General features: G+C 40.8%; 2 protein-coding genes across 3 annotated transcripts; both read left to right on the top strand.

Moving 5' to 3' along the window:
* The first annotated feature begins 1,283 nt into the window (after positions 1 to 1,283).
* On the top strand, positions 1,284 to 7,186 carry LOC311487281 (uncharacterized protein). 2 transcript variants are annotated; one of them, XM_084543499.1, is made up of 5 exons: positions 1,284 to 2,677; positions 3,164 to 3,594; positions 5,078 to 5,121; positions 5,220 to 5,377; positions 5,467 to 7,186. In XM_084543499.1, the coding sequence occupies exons 1-5, from the start codon at positions 2,500 to 2,502 to the stop codon at positions 5,487 to 5,489; spliced, it is 834 nt and encodes a 277-aa protein (XP_084399625.1). In that variant the 5' UTR covers positions 1,284 to 2,499; the 3' UTR covers positions 5,490 to 7,186. The 2 variants fall into 2 exon arrangements, with proteins under 2 accessions (XP_084399625.1, XP_084399624.1); XM_084543498.1 differs by having other exon boundaries at positions 5,220 to 7,186.
* A 4,074-nt stretch (positions 7,187 to 11,260) lies between these two features.
* On the top strand, positions 11,261 to 18,541 carry LOC311487298 (heme transporter hrg1-A-like). The gene is made up of 3 exons (XM_084543520.1): positions 11,261 to 11,803; positions 14,215 to 14,382; positions 17,210 to 18,541. Exons 1-3 carry the CDS (start codon positions 11,674 to 11,676, stop codon positions 17,344 to 17,346), a joined length of 435 nt encoding a protein of 144 aa, XP_084399646.1. The 5' UTR covers positions 11,261 to 11,673; the 3' UTR covers positions 17,347 to 18,541.
* The last annotated feature ends 115 nt before the right edge of the window (positions 18,542 to 18,656 follow it).

Here is an 18,656-nt window from a genome sequence, read left to right as displayed (position 1 = left end):
AATTAGAAACAGAAATAAGAAGAATGGAAAAAGAATTGGCAGACCATTACTCTGAAAACTTATTCAAAGATATCTGCAAATGTACATTTCAGCTCAATGAAAAAGCAGAATATGCTCTGTTTAGACTTAAAACATCATTTTATGAGTCAGGGGAGAAAACTGGCAGATTATTGGTCAGACAATTAAAAGAGCAGAGTTGTGCCCACACAATTTTGGCAATTAGAGCAGGGGGTTCTCTGGTGACGTCCTCTCAGGCAATTAACAGTGTTTTCCATGAATTTTATGAGAATCTGTATAGATCATCTGGCACTCAAAATGTTTCATTATTGCAGGAATTTTTCACAAATGTAAAGCTTCCAACTATATCTCCTGAGCAGGCTGCTCTTCTTGATGATCCTGTGTCTCAGGAAGAGGTGAAAAATGCTATTCGAGCTATGCAAACAGGGAAATCACCTGGAAGTGACAGGTTCCCGGTCGAATACTATAAAGAATACATAGATATAATAACTCCAATGTTGACAGATGTTATTCGAGAGGCTTTTGAGATTGGCTACCTTCCACCATATTTTAACGAGGCTCTTATTTCGTAGATCCCTAAGAAGGGGAGAGATCATACTGATCCTGCTAATTTCAGACCAATTAGCCTTATCAATGTTGATAATAAAATACTGGCCAAGGTAGTAGCTCGGAGGCTTGAAGCAGTTTTACCAAATATTATACATACAGATCGAGTAGGCTTTATAAAAGCGAGATCTTCTTCTGATAATATAAGAAGGCTCATACATTTAATTTGGTCAAATTTTTCCAACCCAGTGCCAGTGACCGCTATCTCATTGGATGCTGAAAAGGCCTTTGACAGGGTCGAGTGGGGCTTTTTACGGTCAACCCTGTCAAGATTTGGTTTGGGTCACGGTTTTACTAAATGGATAAACATATTGTATAGCAATCCCAAAGCTGCTCTCATGATTAACGGTTTTTTGATCTCTCTAGAGGAACACGGCAGGGATGTCCCTTCTCAAGGCTCTTATTTACAGTTGCCCTGGAGCCGTTAGCAGTGGCCATAAGAGGAGAACCCAACATTAAAGGAGTGACTGGTGGTGGGAGTGAGCACAAATTATTGCTTTATACAGATGATATTCTCTGTCTTACTAGTGATCTCATGAATTCCTTACCTTCATTAATGAACTTAATAGATAATTACTCCAAGCTATCTGGTTACCGAGTTAACTGGACTAAATCTGAAGCGATGCCAATATCCAAACATTGACATCCACATATAATAAGACAGTATAATTTTAGATGGGTTCCAAAGGGCATGATATACCTGGGTATTAAACTAAGCTCAGACTTAAGCGAGATGATCACGCTGAATTTTGATCCACTCCTTCAAAAACTTAAAATAAATTTGAACAAATGGGGGAAGTTATATCTCAGCTTGTGGGGTAAAATAAATGTCATTAAAATGGTCGTAGCACCGCAATTTAATTATCTATCTATGATGATACCACTCAGTACGCCGGGCTTTATCTATAAACAATATGATAATATCATCAGGGACTTTCTCTGGGCAGGCAGGAAACACAGATTTAAGTTCAATCCGGAAGTACAAATCGGGAAACAGAAGGTTTTCTGGAAACGCTGGCTGGATCAGGGAATACACACAATAAATGATCTCTACAAAGATGGCACATTTATGTCATTCAGTAAATTAGTTCAAAAGTACAGCCTGCAAGAGAGAGGAGACTTTTGGAAGTACCTACAGATCAGAAACTGTGTTGTCAAAAAATTTCAGTCAGGCAGAGTAGGTAACCCAATTGTTGACTATCTGCAAAAACCTCTTAATCACAAGGCATCTACATTTTACAAAAACTCACCTTATCTAACCAGTGATACCTGTGACAGTCTGAGAATGGTTTGGGAGAGAGACCTTGATTGTCAGATTGACAAAGATACATGGTCACAGATCTTAGCTAACAATTGTCAACACATTAGAGAAACAAGAGGGAAGTTTATTCAATATAAAGTTCTGCACCGGTACTACTGGTCACCAAATAGGCTTTTTAAAATTGGATGAACAGATAGCAATTCATATTGGAAATGTAAAAAAAGATGTGGGCACCTTTCTTCATCTCATGTGGGAATGCCCCCTGGTCAATCCATTCTGGCTGAAGGTTTTAAAATACTTAGGGAACTCTCTCCAGAGGGGCAGCTCAGCTACTAATATATATATATAACATATCAAATTATACTATGTGCATGTACCATAGACTGTATCATATTACTGTAAAGGAGTGATTGATAGTTATTGATATCTGCCCACTGTCCTGAAGAGGGTGCTAATGTAACAACTGTCAATGCCAAACACCAAAATTCAACGAAGAAGAATTCCGGAAGTCGTTTTCCCCGGCTCTGTTTTTGTTGTGTTTCAAGGGTTCGCGCGTTGTCTTTCTTGTAGCTCTCTGCAAGAACCTTTTTATCGTAGTTTATAATATTGTAAAAATGTCGAGCCTCAGACTCCAGAGTGTAAGGGACATTTTAACTGAACGGCTCAACGCCGTGGCCGAGGAGATATTTGGAGAAGTTAGAAGTATAGTCGAGGAGTACCGTGATGAAAACAACCGCCTGAGGAACATGCTGCACATGGTGATCAACCCCGAGATAAAATTAACCCGAATAGGTTTGTTTCTTTTCATCTCTTACCAGGGGTAGTTTAATGCTACAGTTGAGTGTGAAGTATTTATTAAACCTAAAGGAAATAAAATACGTTGGTATGATCAAACATATGGTAAAGTAAAAGTAAAACATACTGTATTCAGATGAAAATTTTGTATGTTTGACTTCATTGCTCTTATTGTACAACAGTGGTGATCAGGTACTTTTTTTTTTAAAGATGTTACGAAATGCATAACAGTAGTAAATTGCTTACTGTACAATAAAAGACAGCTAGTTCACAATAAAACACTACTGGCAGACTGATACTGCTCATACAACACATAAATCCAACATAGTGTGTAATTTTGCAAGATGATCAGAGTTCCAACCTTATTTTCTGGTACCTAGAAAGAATTACAGTTTAATATGCACGTACTATGTCTACAGACATTTTATACCCAAAATAAGGAACTAGATGTGTAGTTAGTTAATAATGTTTTTCTTTTGATAGACGTCTGTCCATACACCGGAGCCCCCACAGAGAAGCCATGTGAGCCAAACTCCAAATTGGAATTTGAAATATCAGAGCCGCCGACTAAAAGACCTAAAGAAGAGGAAATTGAAACAGACATAAGCTGGGGAACAGAACAACAAGAATTACCCAGAGAGGCTGTCACATTTATTAAACCAGACTGTGTGAAAAGTGAATCAGACGAAGAAGACCCAAGCCAGCCTTGCATCGCTGATTTATTCCAGATTAATGTAGTGGATTACAGCCCTGACTCTTCAGCCACCATCTCAGATGAGGAAGTGAACAGTGATCAAGAGGAGAGTTGCTTAGAGTTAGAAGCGGACTCAGATTGCTCACAAGCATTTGGGGGCGATGCAGCAGCACCTGAGAACCAGGAACTTCACACACATCCTGCATCTTCAAAGATAAACGTAAGTTTGATTTGATGAATTAATTTGACTGTTTTTGCTTTTGTGAACATCCAACTCACAAACACACAAAACAATGTATTCCCCTAATAACAAACATAATTGAAAGAATACATTTGTGTTTGTCAGTCATTAAGTGCCACTACATCCTTTGTCTTAGTTAAATATCATGTCTGCTCGAGCAGAATCTTTTTGTAGTTAAAAGTAGAGTTCTGTTGTTAAATTAACATTAATTAGAGGTCCCATTCCTAACCTGCTCAGATATGGATCTCAACCATTCTTCAAATTTTAAAATATATCATTATATTAGGCAGATACTAACCCTTCTTGCAGTCAGTCAAGAATCTTTTTCGTAGTCTCCCGGATCACTTGTGCAGCTGCATTCCAAGTCCAATAAGTAGGGCTGTCAGAGCTAATGCAGTGAGGAAAGGGTAGCTTGTACCTTAGCTCCAGATGCTCCAACAGAGCTCTAAAGAAATGGTCATCCAACGCCATAAACATCCACATTGCATCATTTACAAATTGCTGTCTGACTGACTTTCTGATTTTCCACTTCCACTCAGCAGACATGTTTAGTCACATGATCTTGCTGCTGCTTGCATTTTTGGCAGCTTTGACGCTAGCCAACGAACAGGAAGAAAATGTTTTGATGCTACAAGGATGGGGTTTTGTTCATGGCAGACCTAAAATAAATAACTGCTGAAGCCCGATACCTATCTGATATGATCATTTTAGAAATGCCTGGATCGGCCGCAGTACCAATCGGGACATCCTTGCCTGTGATTAAGAGTTGGCAAAGAGTACTTTCATTCATCACCGCAGCTCTTTTGTCCCCAAACTTTTAAGTGATTGTTGCCAAATCCGGTTTAACGTTATTTATTCCTCAAAAAAAGACTGATGATTAGACTTAGACTCTGGCTTATCCAGATGTTGCTTTGCAAATCTCAGACACTGGCTTTTGTGAGACGGTGGAAGGTAAGGTTTCCCTTTGATGACCATGTAACCATTTAACCAGAAGCCCTGTGTCAGCTTTTTGCTGCTCTGTTGCGTTTGGGGGACTGTACTTTCCTGCTCAGCTTGTACAGGTTCATCTCAAGGTTTTATTTAAGCTTCTCAGTAGTATCTATAAGAACAACAAACAAGCAATTTTAGTGTAAACAACTTAAATTCCAGATTTCCTTTAATCTACAATCCACACATTTCGATTATTTTTTTTCCTCTCTCAGCACACACAATCCCAGAGTGGTACTGATTATTGTTTACTAGTTTGGTAATCACTGGATTTCCCTGGAAGACAATCAATCAGAGGTTAATCAAAGCTTGGTTCAAGATTGATTCCTGGAATGTCTTTTGAAACCGAGCCCCTAAGAACTGCAACTGCAGGATGCATTGTTCACATTGCAAGTCTCGGTTGTTGTTAAAACTGTTAAACACATGTATAATATGCATTTGTTCTTTCCTTGGACGGAAATTGTGCTACAAACAGAAGGAAAAGCCGTCCCTGCAGAAAACCATGCTAAAGTTTCCTAGGTAAGAAAAGTGAGACTCTGAATGTGTTTTTCTGACATAGTCCTACCTGTTTTCTTACACAGATAAAAATAGTGACGTGCAACATGTTTCTGTTACAGGATCATGCCCTACAAACCTTTCATGCCTCCCCCACCTGACTGCCAGCCATTTTTTGAAAGTCTCAAGGAAGCCTTTATGGACCTTCCTGATGACAAGAAGCCTCTCATCACCACAATGGACCTCACAACGGATGTGGAATTGGTAGACTGTGCTCTTGGTAAAGTCCCTAAAGGTTGCCCTCTCTCCTATCATTTCCCCCTGCCATCAAGTCAGGATTATAATATTTGTGATGATGCTCCCCCTCAGCCGCAGCTCCCGCTTGCTATTAACAACCTAGAGCCAGTGGACCTTTCTACCCTCAGTGCTGAGGATCAGGAACATGTAAATGGCATGCAGATCACCTGGGAGGCAGCACATCATCTGGAGCTCTCAACACGTAAATGCAAGGAATCTGTAGAGGAGCTGCGGAAGCTGCGTTTGACTTACCGCTTCAAAGATATCTGCAAACTTCAACCAGGACGTAAACATGCACATGACCTGATATATAAGCTTCTGAAAGGACCCCCCCAGTCCAAGATGGCACAGATAGAGGAGGAACTGAAGACTGAAGCTCTTCGGGAATACTGCCGCCATTTGTGTGTGAACTGGTATCCCTGTGGTTTGGTTGTCCATCCAAATGCTCCGTGGCTGGGGGCAACACCTCACGGGTTGGTGTATGACCCCAAAGAGCAGGACCACTTTGGACTGGTGTACGTTAAATGTGTCATGTTGCCGAGCTTCGCCGATTCCAATTTCCTGTTGAGCAGGAATGGAGCTTTACAGCTAAAGAGGCACCACCTGTGCTATTGGCACATCCAAGGAGAGATGATGGTGACCGGAACGCCGTGGTGTGATCTGTTGGTGTACTCCAGAGAAGACATTCTTGTTCAACGCATTTACCGTGACACGGCCATCATCAAGAGCATGAAGGAGAAGTTGGATGAGTTCTTTTTCAGTTACTTCTTGCAAAGTCTTCTCACTGTCCATTCTTAATAAGCTGCTATGAAAACGCATGCTCTCACAGTGTGGCACAGAGACTGACTCAGACTAGTGGAAAACCTTCTCACACTACATATGGTTGCCCTCTGGCTGCAAATGACTTGAAGTTATATTTTCTTATCCCCACAACACTACTGACTTTAAGAATGTGATTTTTTTTATTAGTTTCACTAAGAAGAAGTTTCTGTTTTTTTTTTTTATTTTAATTTTTTTTGTTATTTGTCTTTTTGTCTTTATTTTTTGATGCATGTTTCTCATCTTACTACTCTGTAAGTTTACTTTTCTTATGATGTGTAGTTTGATATACTGATTAATCCATCAGTCATATTGTAGTTATTCAGTTTACTTTCAGAAAAAGTTTCATAAAAAAAATACTAAAACTGTATGGATAAAGTCAAGTGAATGAACAAATATAAGCAGTGTTCAGTTGATGTTTCCACTGCATTCATCTCTGGATTAATCTCTCATTCACTCAAACCCCGTTCAGATCAAAACAAAGGCACCAGGAGTTTAGGTTTTTATTAGGAATATCTGTGGATTGTGCACATTTGATAAGTACCCAGTTCTCACCTGCAGGAACAATTCCTCAAATTGTTAACTGACTATAGCCACATGTGTTTCAGGTGAGCAGGTGTTCAGCTTTGTTTTTAGATAAGCAGAAACATTCAGCTCCTCTAAATTTCCTTTAACACTAGTGCCTTTTTTCAGTTTTTGTGTGTTTATTCTTATGTGTTGTTAACTTCTTCAAAGGTTGGCACGATTATGAAATGTTCTATAAACTATCAAAGCTATTGAAGCTGTGCTGCTGCTTTCTGAAAATTTTCTGAAAAAGAAAAATGTTTGAATGTTCAAAAATTAAAAATCTTGTCTCTAACCACACAGAGTCTGTTGTTCTAACGCTATTTTACCTGCAGTCTTACATTTAGAACTGGTTTAAACCTTTGATATCTGGGCCAAAACCACACATTGCAAACCATATTTGCAATGTGCTACCTAGGGCTGAAACGATTCGTCGAGTTACTCGATTAACTCGATTACAAAAATTGCTCGAGGCAAAAACTCTGCCTCGAAGCCTCGTTAAATTCCTATGACGCGCACTATACGCGCAGGGATCTGATTGTTCCACACGGACCGTTGTTTTGGAAGCACCTATGCAAGCACACCACTAGCGCGTGATACATTTTGAATTTAGTTGGCGCGATGGCGGAGAGTAAAGATGCCCATAAACGGCAAAAAATGTCTAAAGTTTGGGATCATTACATTCTAAAAAAGGAAGAGAACAAAGTGCAGATACTGCAAAGTAGACCTGGCGTACCACAGCAGGACAAGATCAATGATCCAGCATCTGAACAGAAAACATCCACATTCTGTTTCACCAAGCGTCGCTGAAACAAGGTAACGTAACCTAAACCTATACATTAATGTTCGCTGATTTTAATCGCATACTGTATGTAGCGATGTCATGATGCGGTTTGACTAGATATGATGGCAATCGGGACGACCGGGCCGGCCGAAGGATTTACGCAGCGGATCACAAATTGAGCGGCCGCGAGGCGAACGCGACCGGCCTGAGCTTATCAGAATCATTGACGTTACTAAATTCTCTGCACCCTCATCTCTCTCACTCTTCCTCACGCACAGCACGCGTTCACAAAAAAACACACAGGTTGCTAGGTTACCATAGCAAATAGGCTCACCCCAGAAATTATGTATTATTTGTTAGTAGCCTAATGGTAAATGCTGCAGGTGTAGAAATCTACATAAAACGGATATTTACTTTGGTGTCAGGGCTAGATTACAACATGAAACTTGTTGTGCATATTAATAAATTAAATTGCTTTTTGTTTTACAGTAAGTTTGCTTAACTGTATTGTTATGTAATTGTTGGCACTGGCACTTTTAATGGGTAAATTGCAATACATGGGCTTAGTTTTGGAGCCAAATGTTGGAGTTGGAGTTCTCTGTTTTTTTGAGAAATAAAAGGCAAATGCTTGATCATTTTACAGCCACATAATTTTCGTTATGCATCATTTGTTTTGGTTGTTTAAAAACGTAAAAAAAATATCCGATTAATCGATTAATCGATCGATAAAGTGCTAGATTAATCGATTACAAAAAGAATCGATAGCTGCAGCCCTAGTGCTACCAGGAGCTGCTGTGCTGTTGTGGTTTACTTTGAACCAACTGCTGTGTCCTGTAGAAAACATCCAAACCATAGACTGTAAATAAAGATGGACGATGGAATAGCTCTTCAAAAGTGAAACCAAAGCAAGTAGAGCTCCCCCTGGTGACTGGCAGCAGTATAGGTAATAAGCTCCACCCCCTTCATATTAGTGGGTGGGACTTGGGCACCACTGGCAACACAAAGCCACAGAATTGTGTAACTGCAATTAAACTGTCATTAATAGCAAAGCTATTCAGATGCCCCATTCCGTCTGTGTTAATGTGAAATGTAATCTGGTTTCTGGTCTTAATCCTGGTCTGTATGCAGTGCTGGAGACCTGGGCTGTCTTTAACATTTCACCTCTATCATTGATATTATATGATATTAAGAGTACGTTCTGGGCTCGGGCTATAAAGCGAGGTTGGATCATTGGGTTGGTGAACTATCATCTGCTCTGGATCTTTAGTCAGTGTTTTAATTTGTTGTAACTTATCATAGTCCCTTTAATGAAGCTCTGTCTAACATGTCTAATATCGTGTGGGTCCACCTTGAACTGGCAAAACAGCTCTGACTCTTTCAAGAGTAGACAAGGCATCTGAATGTGTCATATGTTATCAGGCACCAAGGTTAGGCCTCCATGGATCAGTTTTTCAGGACGCTACCTTCAGGGTATGCTGTTGCTATGAAGTGGTGTGTGTGTAATCTGCAACAGTGTTAAGGTAGGTGGTATGTTTCATCCACATGAATGGCTGCACCCAAGGTTTCCCAGCAGAGTACTGCCAGAGCATCATACTGCTTCTGCTGATTTTTCTGCTGACATTGTATCATGTCTAACAAAGGTGTTCAGCTCTTTGCAGTCTTCACTATTCAAGCACATCAGTGAGTCATGGGCACCTGTGTCCTTCACCTAATACATCCCGTCTCTTGGCTTTTGAGTTTAATTGAACTGAATTCCTTTATTGTGATGGCACAAAAGCAGTACAACAAGATATCGGTGTGAAACTCCCCACCACTGGTGCAGTGGTTGGCACAGTAGTGCACCACTGTGGTACAGCAAGAAGGGTTCTAGGTTTGGATCTGCCAGCTGACTAGGGTCTTTCTCTGCCTGAGTAGGTTTCTTCTGGGTGCTTTTGTGCTTCCTACCACATTTCTAAGACCCACCTCTTGCCCAATGACAGCCGGGATAAGCTCCAGCCTCCTAATGACCCTGTAAAGCAGGGATGTCAAACTTATTGTAGTTCAGGGACCACATATAGCCCAATTTGATTCCAAGCTAACCGGACCAGTAACATAATAGCATAATAACCTGTAAAGAAGACAACTCCTCATTTGTATATGTAGTCCCTGACTCTTAGAAGTACCTGGGTGTTCACCTGAACAAAACACTGGATTGGACTGACCACACTAGGGTCTAAGTTTTTTGCAGGGAGCACTACTGTGAACTTTTATGACACTTCTACGGAGTAGTCTGCTGGAGCAGCAGCATCTCAGCAACAGACAAGAACAGACCAAACAGACTGGTGAAGAAGGCTGGCTCTGTTCTGGACTGCCCTTTTGATCCTGCGCGGGTGATCGGAGGATGATTGCGAAGCTGTCATGCCTGATGGAAAAGCAGTGCCAGCCCCTCCATGGTGCTCTAACAGCACTGTCTAGGCAGCTCCTTCAGCAGCCAACTGCTTCACCCGCACTGTGTGAAGGAGCGTTACCACAGGTCCTTCCTTCCTGTTACTATGAGGTTGTACAACCAACCCTGCTCCCAGTAGACCACATACATAAACTGTACTTAATTGGCTTTTTTTTTTGTATTTATGTAATGTTTATTTTCTCTCTCTTGTGTGCACTGTCCTTTAAACTGTATGCTACTGCCCACTGTGATTTAGATAGATAGATAGATAGATAGATAGATAGGTTTTATTTGTCACATGCACAGTTATACGTAGTACAATGCACAGTGAAATGTATTCTTGCTGCAGCCAGTAGTAAAAAAAAATAAGTACTACAGTAAAACAGTAGTAATTGCAAATCCCTTAACACACAAGGTAAACAATATAAGTGTAAATGTACACCGAGAATAATAGAATAAAATATAGACTGTAATACAGAATAAAATATAGACTGTAAAACTCAAGTGTAAACTTAGAGGGGGGGTAGTTTGTATATATACACATATTTACAGTATCGAGCAGCTATGTGAGTAAAGTGCAGTGGTGCAGTGGTATTTAAGAACGGTTAAGGCTCAGAGTTGAGCAGGCGGATGGCATGTGGGTAGAAACTCTTCTTCAGCCTCTCAGTCTTTGTCCTCAGGCATCGGAAACGCCGACCTGATGGCAGTAGGGAGAAGAGAGAGTGTCCGGGGCGACCGGGCTGTTTCAGGATCTTCTTGGCCCTTAACCTGCAACGTTTGGTGTAAATGTCCTGCAGGTTGGGGAGGGGGGTTCTGATGGTCCGCTCCGCTGAACGGACCACCCTTTTGAGGGCCAGGAAGTCCTGCCTGGCGCAGTTTCCCATCCAGGTAGTGATGCTCCCACACAAGATGCTCTCGATGGTGCAGGTGTAAAAGTTCCTGAGCACCTTGAGAGGGAGCTTAAAGTCTCTGAGGCGTCTGAGGAGGTAGAGACGCTGTCTGGCCTTCCTCACGATGATGTTCAGGTGGTGAGTCCACGACAGGTACTGTGAGATGGTCACTCCCAGGTATCTGAAGGTGCCCACTCTTTCCACCTCAGAGCCACAGATAAAAAGTGGATGGATTTAAAAGATTATCTTATTATTATTATTTTATCTTATAAACTACGCTCTGTTTTTGCCATGTCTACAAAAAACTCTACAAGTCCGGTTGCCTCTCCTTAACGTTTTTGGACACACCATGAGCTGGATGACTGAGAACCTTCACAGACATTTGTTGTGCCTGTTATTTCCCTGCAGTGTTGAGCTCGGTGGGACAGCTGTTGGTGTCCTGTCTTCCTGCAGGGGGCGCTGCGGCAGCTCGGAGCCTCGCCGCTGGGACCGAGCTGGTTTCTTTGGTTGGTATCGTATGACGTAAAGTGAAGCGTTATGTTTTGCAGCTGGATAGCAGAAGAAAAACACAGTTAGAAACGCTTTGTCATGTCTCACCCTTGTGTGACAGAAAACATTAGTCAGCGGAACGCACACGTTTAGCCACGCCGAGTCCTCGCGGTGTCTGCAGACCGACCGGATGCAGTTGTTTTGAAATTAGCAGCTCTCACAACACTCGGCTCTCCTCCAGCTCCAGCTCCGGCTCCAGTTCAGTCTCTTGCTTTGACCCCGCGCCGCCTTTATTTATTTTAGTTATAATGGCTGTCAACAAAACGTACATTAGTATCGGCTACGCGTCGTTTGGGATGATAATGGGCTTCTCTTCTTTCCTGGTGTGGAACATCGTGTTCAAACAGCCGTGGACTGCAGCCATGGGAGGACTGTCAGGTAAAGTAGACAGTGTGTCCTCAGCAATGCACTCAGAGCATGACATGGATTTAACCACAGCTTGTGTGTCTGTCTTTATACCAGTGGACTCCTCCTAGTTACAAAACCCACAGACTTAAAATGATCCTTTGTGTAGACAGAGGTCACTGCTATAAACTTCTATTTGAAGGACACACAAGTCAGCTGATCAATCAAGTCAGTTTAGAAATAATATAGGAAATAATATTTAAAAACTCACGTTTCCATAACTGGGAACTATAAGACAGATGCATGTAAAAGTTTATTTTAATATTTTGCATTTTGCATGTTCTTACCCACAGTGTTTTCTCCGAAAAAAACATTTTTAAAAGAAAGGGAAATTGCAGTCACATAGCATCTTTCAAAGAAAAAAGAAATAAAAGTATAAAAAAATAACACGAAAAGTACAAAAAGAAATAATATGCTGTGGTGTTTCATGTTTTGTGTGTTCCTTACCCTTACCTTTTCATGCAACTATGCATGAATTAGCTCCTACAAATATAAACCTGTACAGAAATTAAAACAAACCACAGGAACACGCGGCAGGAAAATTAAATAAATAAGTAAAATAAAATAATAAATGAAGGGAAATGCGACATAGTGAAAAAAGGTGATTGTCTTATTGTTGTAGATCAATAGATGTTCCTTTCCCATTGTATTGCTTTGAGTTCAGACTCATTCAGTCTGAACATAAATACGAACAATACAAGGATTTTGCCTTTGTTGCTTGTAGGTTTATAAATAACAACGTTGGATCCTGTTAAGTCTGCCAGAAACAACGATTTATGCACAGTTATGCAAACAGATGCGATAAGTTTTACTTCCATGCATCTGACCTTTGAGACACTGTTAAGTTGTACAGGTTTCTATTTGTGACCTCTGCACTCATGGTATTCACAGGATGTCCTAGAACCAGTTGTAGTAGCTGATAATCGTATATGTTGCAAAAGAAATCAAATGGGTGTGATCTCTTTTTATTTTCAGTCAGAAATTCAACGTTTGCCTCAATTATTTTTCATACAACTAATGTCGGTGATAATTCCTGATAAACTGCTACTAATACAGTTTTCCTTTTGAAAACTAAAAGCTGCATTTTCCTCCTCCAAAAGCCAAAAATACATGTTCTGGAAAGAGCAAAATCTTGTATAGCAAACACACGCCTGTCTCCCATAGAAACACATAGAAACTGCTGTCACTTCCTTCTGTTAAAGTGACAATGAAGAAAGAAGTGTGACCTATTGACTCAGCAGTTGGGAACATGCTGTGTCATGGACTAAAAATGCACATTCACCACTCACATGAGCAGAAGTTCACAACCAGCTAAATTTAGTTTGTATATACACTCACCGTTCATATACACTAATGAAAACAAAAGCATTCTGCTCTAAATGTTAGCTTCATGGCTGTTCTGATGTTCAGTTTATGGTGAAACAGCATCAGAAAGGTGGTTATTCAACTAGATGATCATTATGGAGGATGTAGTTTGTGGTGCTGTTACAATGGACTGAATTAAACACCAAAATGTTTCTGTTATTCAGCCTAGCCCACTGACTAAAATGGGGTTGTCACAATGATAGATGCATGTGTCAGTACAACAAAATACGGTCCAACATTACTACAAACCACAGCCTCCAAAATCAACAGCTCTCTCAGTCATTTGAAACAAATGCTGAATACCATAACCTTCATGAAGCTAAGATTTAATGCAGGACTATTACATTGGAATGCATTTGTTTTCACTAGTGTACCTAATGATATGGCCAATACTGAGTGCATATGATCAGTTGTACTTGTTAATGTTTTTCTAAACACCTGTTTTGGGGTTGTTTTTCATATTTCCAGACTATCACTAATTTCAGAGATATATGAAACTTTTTTCTTTCTATTTCGGGAACTCAAGGAATCTGTGTGGCATCAAGGATATGAGAGACAACCAACAGTAAATACTGCTTGTTAGTCAACATCACACTTATATTCAGTTACATTAGTTTAGTTAGAGAACTTGTAGATTTGTAGAAAATAGAGATCTTGTACTTGATTTGGAATCACCAGATATCCTGAGTTCAGTTAATGGAATATGTAACAATAAAGGAGAAAGTTGGCTGGTTGCGTCCTGATCGTTTACACTGTTGTTTTCATGACACCAAAGCCTGCTTATTGTGTTGTTGCTATGAAAGGATTCAACAGCTTAAATGCAATACTTGGAAGTTCAGAACTTCCAACCACTTACTTGCAATCAAATGAAAAACACATTTTTGGATGGTGATTTTAAAAAATGTATCTTAGTTCATAGGTTCATGAAAAATCACTAGATTGAAGTTTAAAAAAAAAAAAAAACAATAATACAGATGTCCTCTGAAAGCTAACGTCACAGGCCGCGTGTCCTCCCTCAGGTGTGCTGGCTCTCTGGTGCCTGATCACTCACATCATGTACCTGCAGGACTACTGGCGGACCTGGCTCAAGGGCCTCAAGTTCTTCTTCTTCATGGGGCTTTTCTTCTCTTTGCTTGCAGTCGTGGCCTTCTTCAGCTTCTTGTCCATTGCCATCAGCAACCATGAGTGTAAGTTGTTCCACATCCCCTTCTGTCGTCACTAAGCATATTTTTATATTGTGGTATGTACACTCAGCAGCCACAACATTAAAACCACCGGCCTAATATTATTTATTTCTACCTTTTGCCTCCAACAAAGTTTGGGTCTGTTATTGGAAATGGACACAGGCCTTTTTTGGGTGTCCAACCCTGTCTGGCACCAGGACAGGATTGGTAGGGGAGTCTTTGGGTCCTATGGGTTGAGAGGAGGGGCCTCTGTTTGTTCCAGTGCATTCCACAGATACTTGATCAGTTTAGGGTATGTGGAGTTTGGAATCTGAGTCAACAGCTTGAACTACGTTTCATGTGTTGAGTTGTTCCTAAAAAGTCTTTGTGGTGTGGAAGGCCTCGTTGTCCAGCTGGGGATGACTGCTGCCATTAGGTAGTGTCAGTGATATTCAATTCCATTTTCAATTCAATTTTATTTATATAGCATCAATAACAATACAAATCGTCTCAAGACGCTTTACAAAAACCCGGCCTGAAACCCCCAGAGCAAGCCTGACGGCGACGGTGGCAAGGAAAAACTCCCACACACACACAGCAGTAAACATTCTATATAGTAATAGCACAGAATTGCATGACTAGTAGTAGATAGGAAATTAGAGAGCAAGAGCTCTGTGCCAGAGAAAAGAAAGTGGAGGAGGCGAGAGAAGAAAGAAGAAGGACATGTGTTTGGTGCATCGTCCCCCAGCAGCCTAGGCCTATAGCAGCATAATTAAGGGATGGTTTAGTCCAGCCCTAACTATAAGCCTGATCAAAAAGGAAAGTCTTAAGCCTGACCTTAAAAATAGAGAGGGTGTCTGCCTCCCGAACCCAAACTAGGAGCTGGTTCCACAGGAGAGGAGCCTGATAGCTGAAAGCTCTACCTCCCATTCTACTTTTTGAAATTCTAGGAACCATAAGTAGGCCTGCACTTTCAGACCGAAGTGATATCAAGTGAGGGAGTCTGGTCAGCAACAATGTTTAGGTGGGCAGTACGCGTATAACATCTACATGAATGAATATAAAACCAGATTTCTCAGCAGAACATTGCATCGCAAATTGCTGTTTGTAATGACAATAGACATTTAAGTAACTCACTGATTTAGTGGAGAGCCAACAGTGATTTCACGCAGTATTTGCAGCAAAGTATGAAATATCGTAAATAGGTACAGTAAAAAAAAAAGGAATCCGTGCCGGATCTGATGATATTGTTCACTAAATTTGCAATTAAAGGTGGAGTAAACTCTTCCTGAGAAAGACCGTTTGATATTTATTTGAGCTCAACTGTCAAACAAACACAACCCCCTTCTCCAGAGCTCTGGTCCCTGATTTATGAACATGCGTTACCATGAGAACAGCGCTAACAACAGAGAGTAAAAACAACGGAGCGAGTGATGTGAGCAACGTTAGCTAGGTAGAGGTTTAGCAAACGTGCTACAGCTGACTTGGAGAGGACGGCATACCAGTATCTACATGGACTTTATCAAAGAACTGGTTTCCTCCTTTGTGAGGCTTTCCCCAGTCTTTACTGCAGCTATCCTCAGGTGCTGTTTGTTCGTTGGTCTTTCTGTGTTTGCCGCTAGCAAGCAAGAAAGTTCAGGCTAAGATCAGACGACTGACTCAGCAAATATTCCACTTTACATTCATAAACTCCTGTGTTATGTTCACTGTACATTTTGGGTCATTGCCCATCTGTACTGTGACACAATCCTCATTCAGTAATCTTTATCTTATCTGACTAAATCTAAGCAGACAGTAAATCCCTATACACTCTGTAATTCATCCAGCTGCTTCTGACTTTTGTCACATCATCAATAAATCATCATCAATAAGCACCAAAGGCCGCTGGAAGCCCTGCATAATCATGTGTTTTACCGATTATCATCTTGCATGCATAGACTCACGACCCATTCCAAACCTTCCACACTTTTCTTCTAGTCTGGTAATTTAAGTCAGCACTTTACTCTTCCTGAGAAACTATAACTTGAATGTTTTTTGGTAAAAATCTTTGATAACTGTTAGCGTACAAAAGTATATGACCTAACTGTATCTAATGAATTTGACAAAAAGTGTATGCTTGATTATATTTGTCTGCTTCACCTGAGAAATTCTTCTGTCCTCTCCGTCTCAGTCACAGTGGATTAATTCCTCCATTAATGTTGGAATGTCAGATCATAGGCCACTATCTCGACACACTTTTGTGTCATTTTTTCACCATGCGCTTCTCTGAAGCCTCCGTGAATGGAACTGTACGACAATGAAACCATAAAACTCTAGACAATGTTGTGCTTCAACCCTGGTGGCTATAGGTTTCGTGTTGTTATGTGACAATACCCCAGTGAACAAAAGGGGTTTTCTCCGATTAGTTTGGAAAACCCTGTCTGCACTGGTCTGCGCAGACTCCAACCACATCCTGATCTGCTTGTTAAGCAAAATGTAAAATTGGAAAAGCTCATGTTCATGTGAACACCTCACGGCATGTTACACCACTCCTATGTAGTCACTATTGCAGAGCTGCTGAAAAGCCCTATCTCTGATTGACGTTTTCTGTTTTGAGGATACATGTGATAACTTGAGGTTTACTCTCACAGCAATAAGAAAGAGTCAAAGTGCCTTATAGATTTATTGAGTTGGCTCTTTCTCAATTATGTCAGCCAACATTAAAGTAATGTGGTTTTTGAGTGAGATGTGGGCACAGTGTCCACTTACTTTTAACAATATAATGTGCTGCAGAGATCTTAGTAATGCCGTTAACTGTGTGCCAATACCATGCCTGTATACGAGTGCTTACCTGTGTCTCTCCCTGCTGCAGCCCTGACCAACCCTCGGAGTCTCTACCTGTCCTGTGTGTGGAGCTTCATGAGCCTGAAGTGGTCCTTCCTGCTCACCCTGTGCGCTCACCGCTACCGCAAAGAGTTCGCCGACATCAGTATCCTCAGTGACTTCTGAGGGCACCTTCCCACATCCTGCAGTAACTGCTCAGTACGCACTCTGTGCTGGGTTCTCAATGATTACTGAAGGAATCACAGGACAGTTAAAAAATACTTTGTATTGGGGATGACCACACTAGGTCACACCCTTGGTTTCTTGGCCAGTATCTCCTCTGCACCTCCTCTGGATGTGTCGACAAATCCCTCCCCATTTTATACGATTCTTGATAGATTTTATTTTCTTACATTTTCATTTTCCCTGCATCTTATTTGATTGTGAATCCACACTGTTTCACGAAGTCATGTTTTAGCTGCAACTCATCAGCTTTTCTGTAAGTTGCAGTTCCGTTCTGCATCCACTGGAGGGCACAACTCTTCCAATTATAACTGAACTGCAATTTTAAATAAGCAAAGAAGGAAATCTGTAAATCAGGAGACATTACCGTGAGGATGAATACAGTGCTTTATAGTTGATAAACACTAAAGCAGTGCTTTAGAGGTGTGTCAAGGCTTTACAGAGGGTCACCATGCCAAAATCAACATGAAGGAATTTTTTTTTTTTTGTGCAATTTCAAACAAGCACCACATGTCCTGGTTCCCTGAATGGGCATTTTTAATCTAGAGAAAGATTTTTGTAATGTTTTTTTTTATCAGTGTGACAATAATTAAAATGGATAAAAGCTTTAATTTAGCAGTGATACCACTAATATGCATGCTTATTTTATGTTGTGTTGTCCTCATCAAACCTCTTTGTGATCATTTATATTAATGCGTAATGACATTATTTAGCTGTATTTCCTTTAGGTGTTTATCTCTGTACACTAATGTGTTGGAAACAAAGCTCTACTGCGTTGGTTATCCACATGTGTCCCTTGACTGAATGTGTGCTTGTACGAGAGTGCGTCCGAGAGTGATGTGAATAAAATGATTTTGACATCTACCAGGCATTGACGCTTCCTCTTTTTATAATAAAGAATTAGTTGGCATCTTTCACACTTTCTGTTCCTCTGATGAAAACGTGATTCCTGCTTTGTAAAGGAATTGCAACAGCATCTTTTTTTTTTTTTTCATGTGACTATAATATGAGAAAGTGTCATGGAGGCAGATTGAAGGTGCTGCACTTTCTTCTTCCTGCTAAGCCCGGGTCAGGGGGGGTCAACGTTGGGCATTAGAGTGGGATTTTCACCATGGGAGGAAAGGACCACTTTCCCCACCAAAACCGAGCCACATTTATGAAGAGAAAACACCCCACAGCAATGCAAATGCAACAGTGAATGCAGGCCAATAACCTGCACTTTGAAGTCAGCCAATTATTCCATCCATCCACAT

Source organism: Chelon labrosus, assembly GCF_963514085.1.
Source record: "Chelon labrosus genome assembly, chromosome: 4".
NCBI classification, from domain to species: Eukaryota; Metazoa; Chordata; class Actinopteri; order Mugiliformes; family Mugilidae; genus Chelon; species Chelon labrosus.
Note: the sequence above shows the minus strand (reverse complement) of the source record. Positions and strands in the feature narration are given on the sequence as shown.

What these genes read in the sequence shown, in the direction of transcription:
- LOC311487281 (XM_084543498.1), top strand. Translation starts at nt 2,500, where the DNA reads ATGTCGAGCCTCAGACTCCAGAGTGTAAGGGACATTTTAACTGAACGG. An exon ending in CTGCATCTTCAAAGATAAAC is followed by an intron (nt 3,595 to 5,077) that starts GTAAGTTTGATT and finishes TGCTACAAACAG; the next exon opens with AAGGAAAAGCCGTCCCTGCA. An exon ending in ACCATGCTAAAGTTTCCTAG is followed by an intron (nt 5,122 to 5,219) that starts GTAAGAAAAGTG and finishes TTTCTGTTACAG; the next exon opens with GATCATGCCCTACAAACCTT.
- LOC311487298 (XM_084543520.1), top strand. Translation starts at nt 11,674, where the DNA reads ATGGCTGTCAACAAAACGTACATTAGTATCGGCTACGCGTCGTTTGGG. An exon ending in AGCCATGGGAGGACTGTCAG is followed by an intron (nt 11,804 to 14,214) that starts GTAAAGTAGACA and finishes GTCCTCCCTCAG; the next exon opens with GTGTGCTGGCTCTCTGGTGC. An exon ending in TGCCATCAGCAACCATGAGT is followed by an intron (nt 14,383 to 17,209) that starts GTAAGTTGTTCC and finishes TCCCTGCTGCAG; the next exon opens with CCCTGACCAACCCTCGGAGT.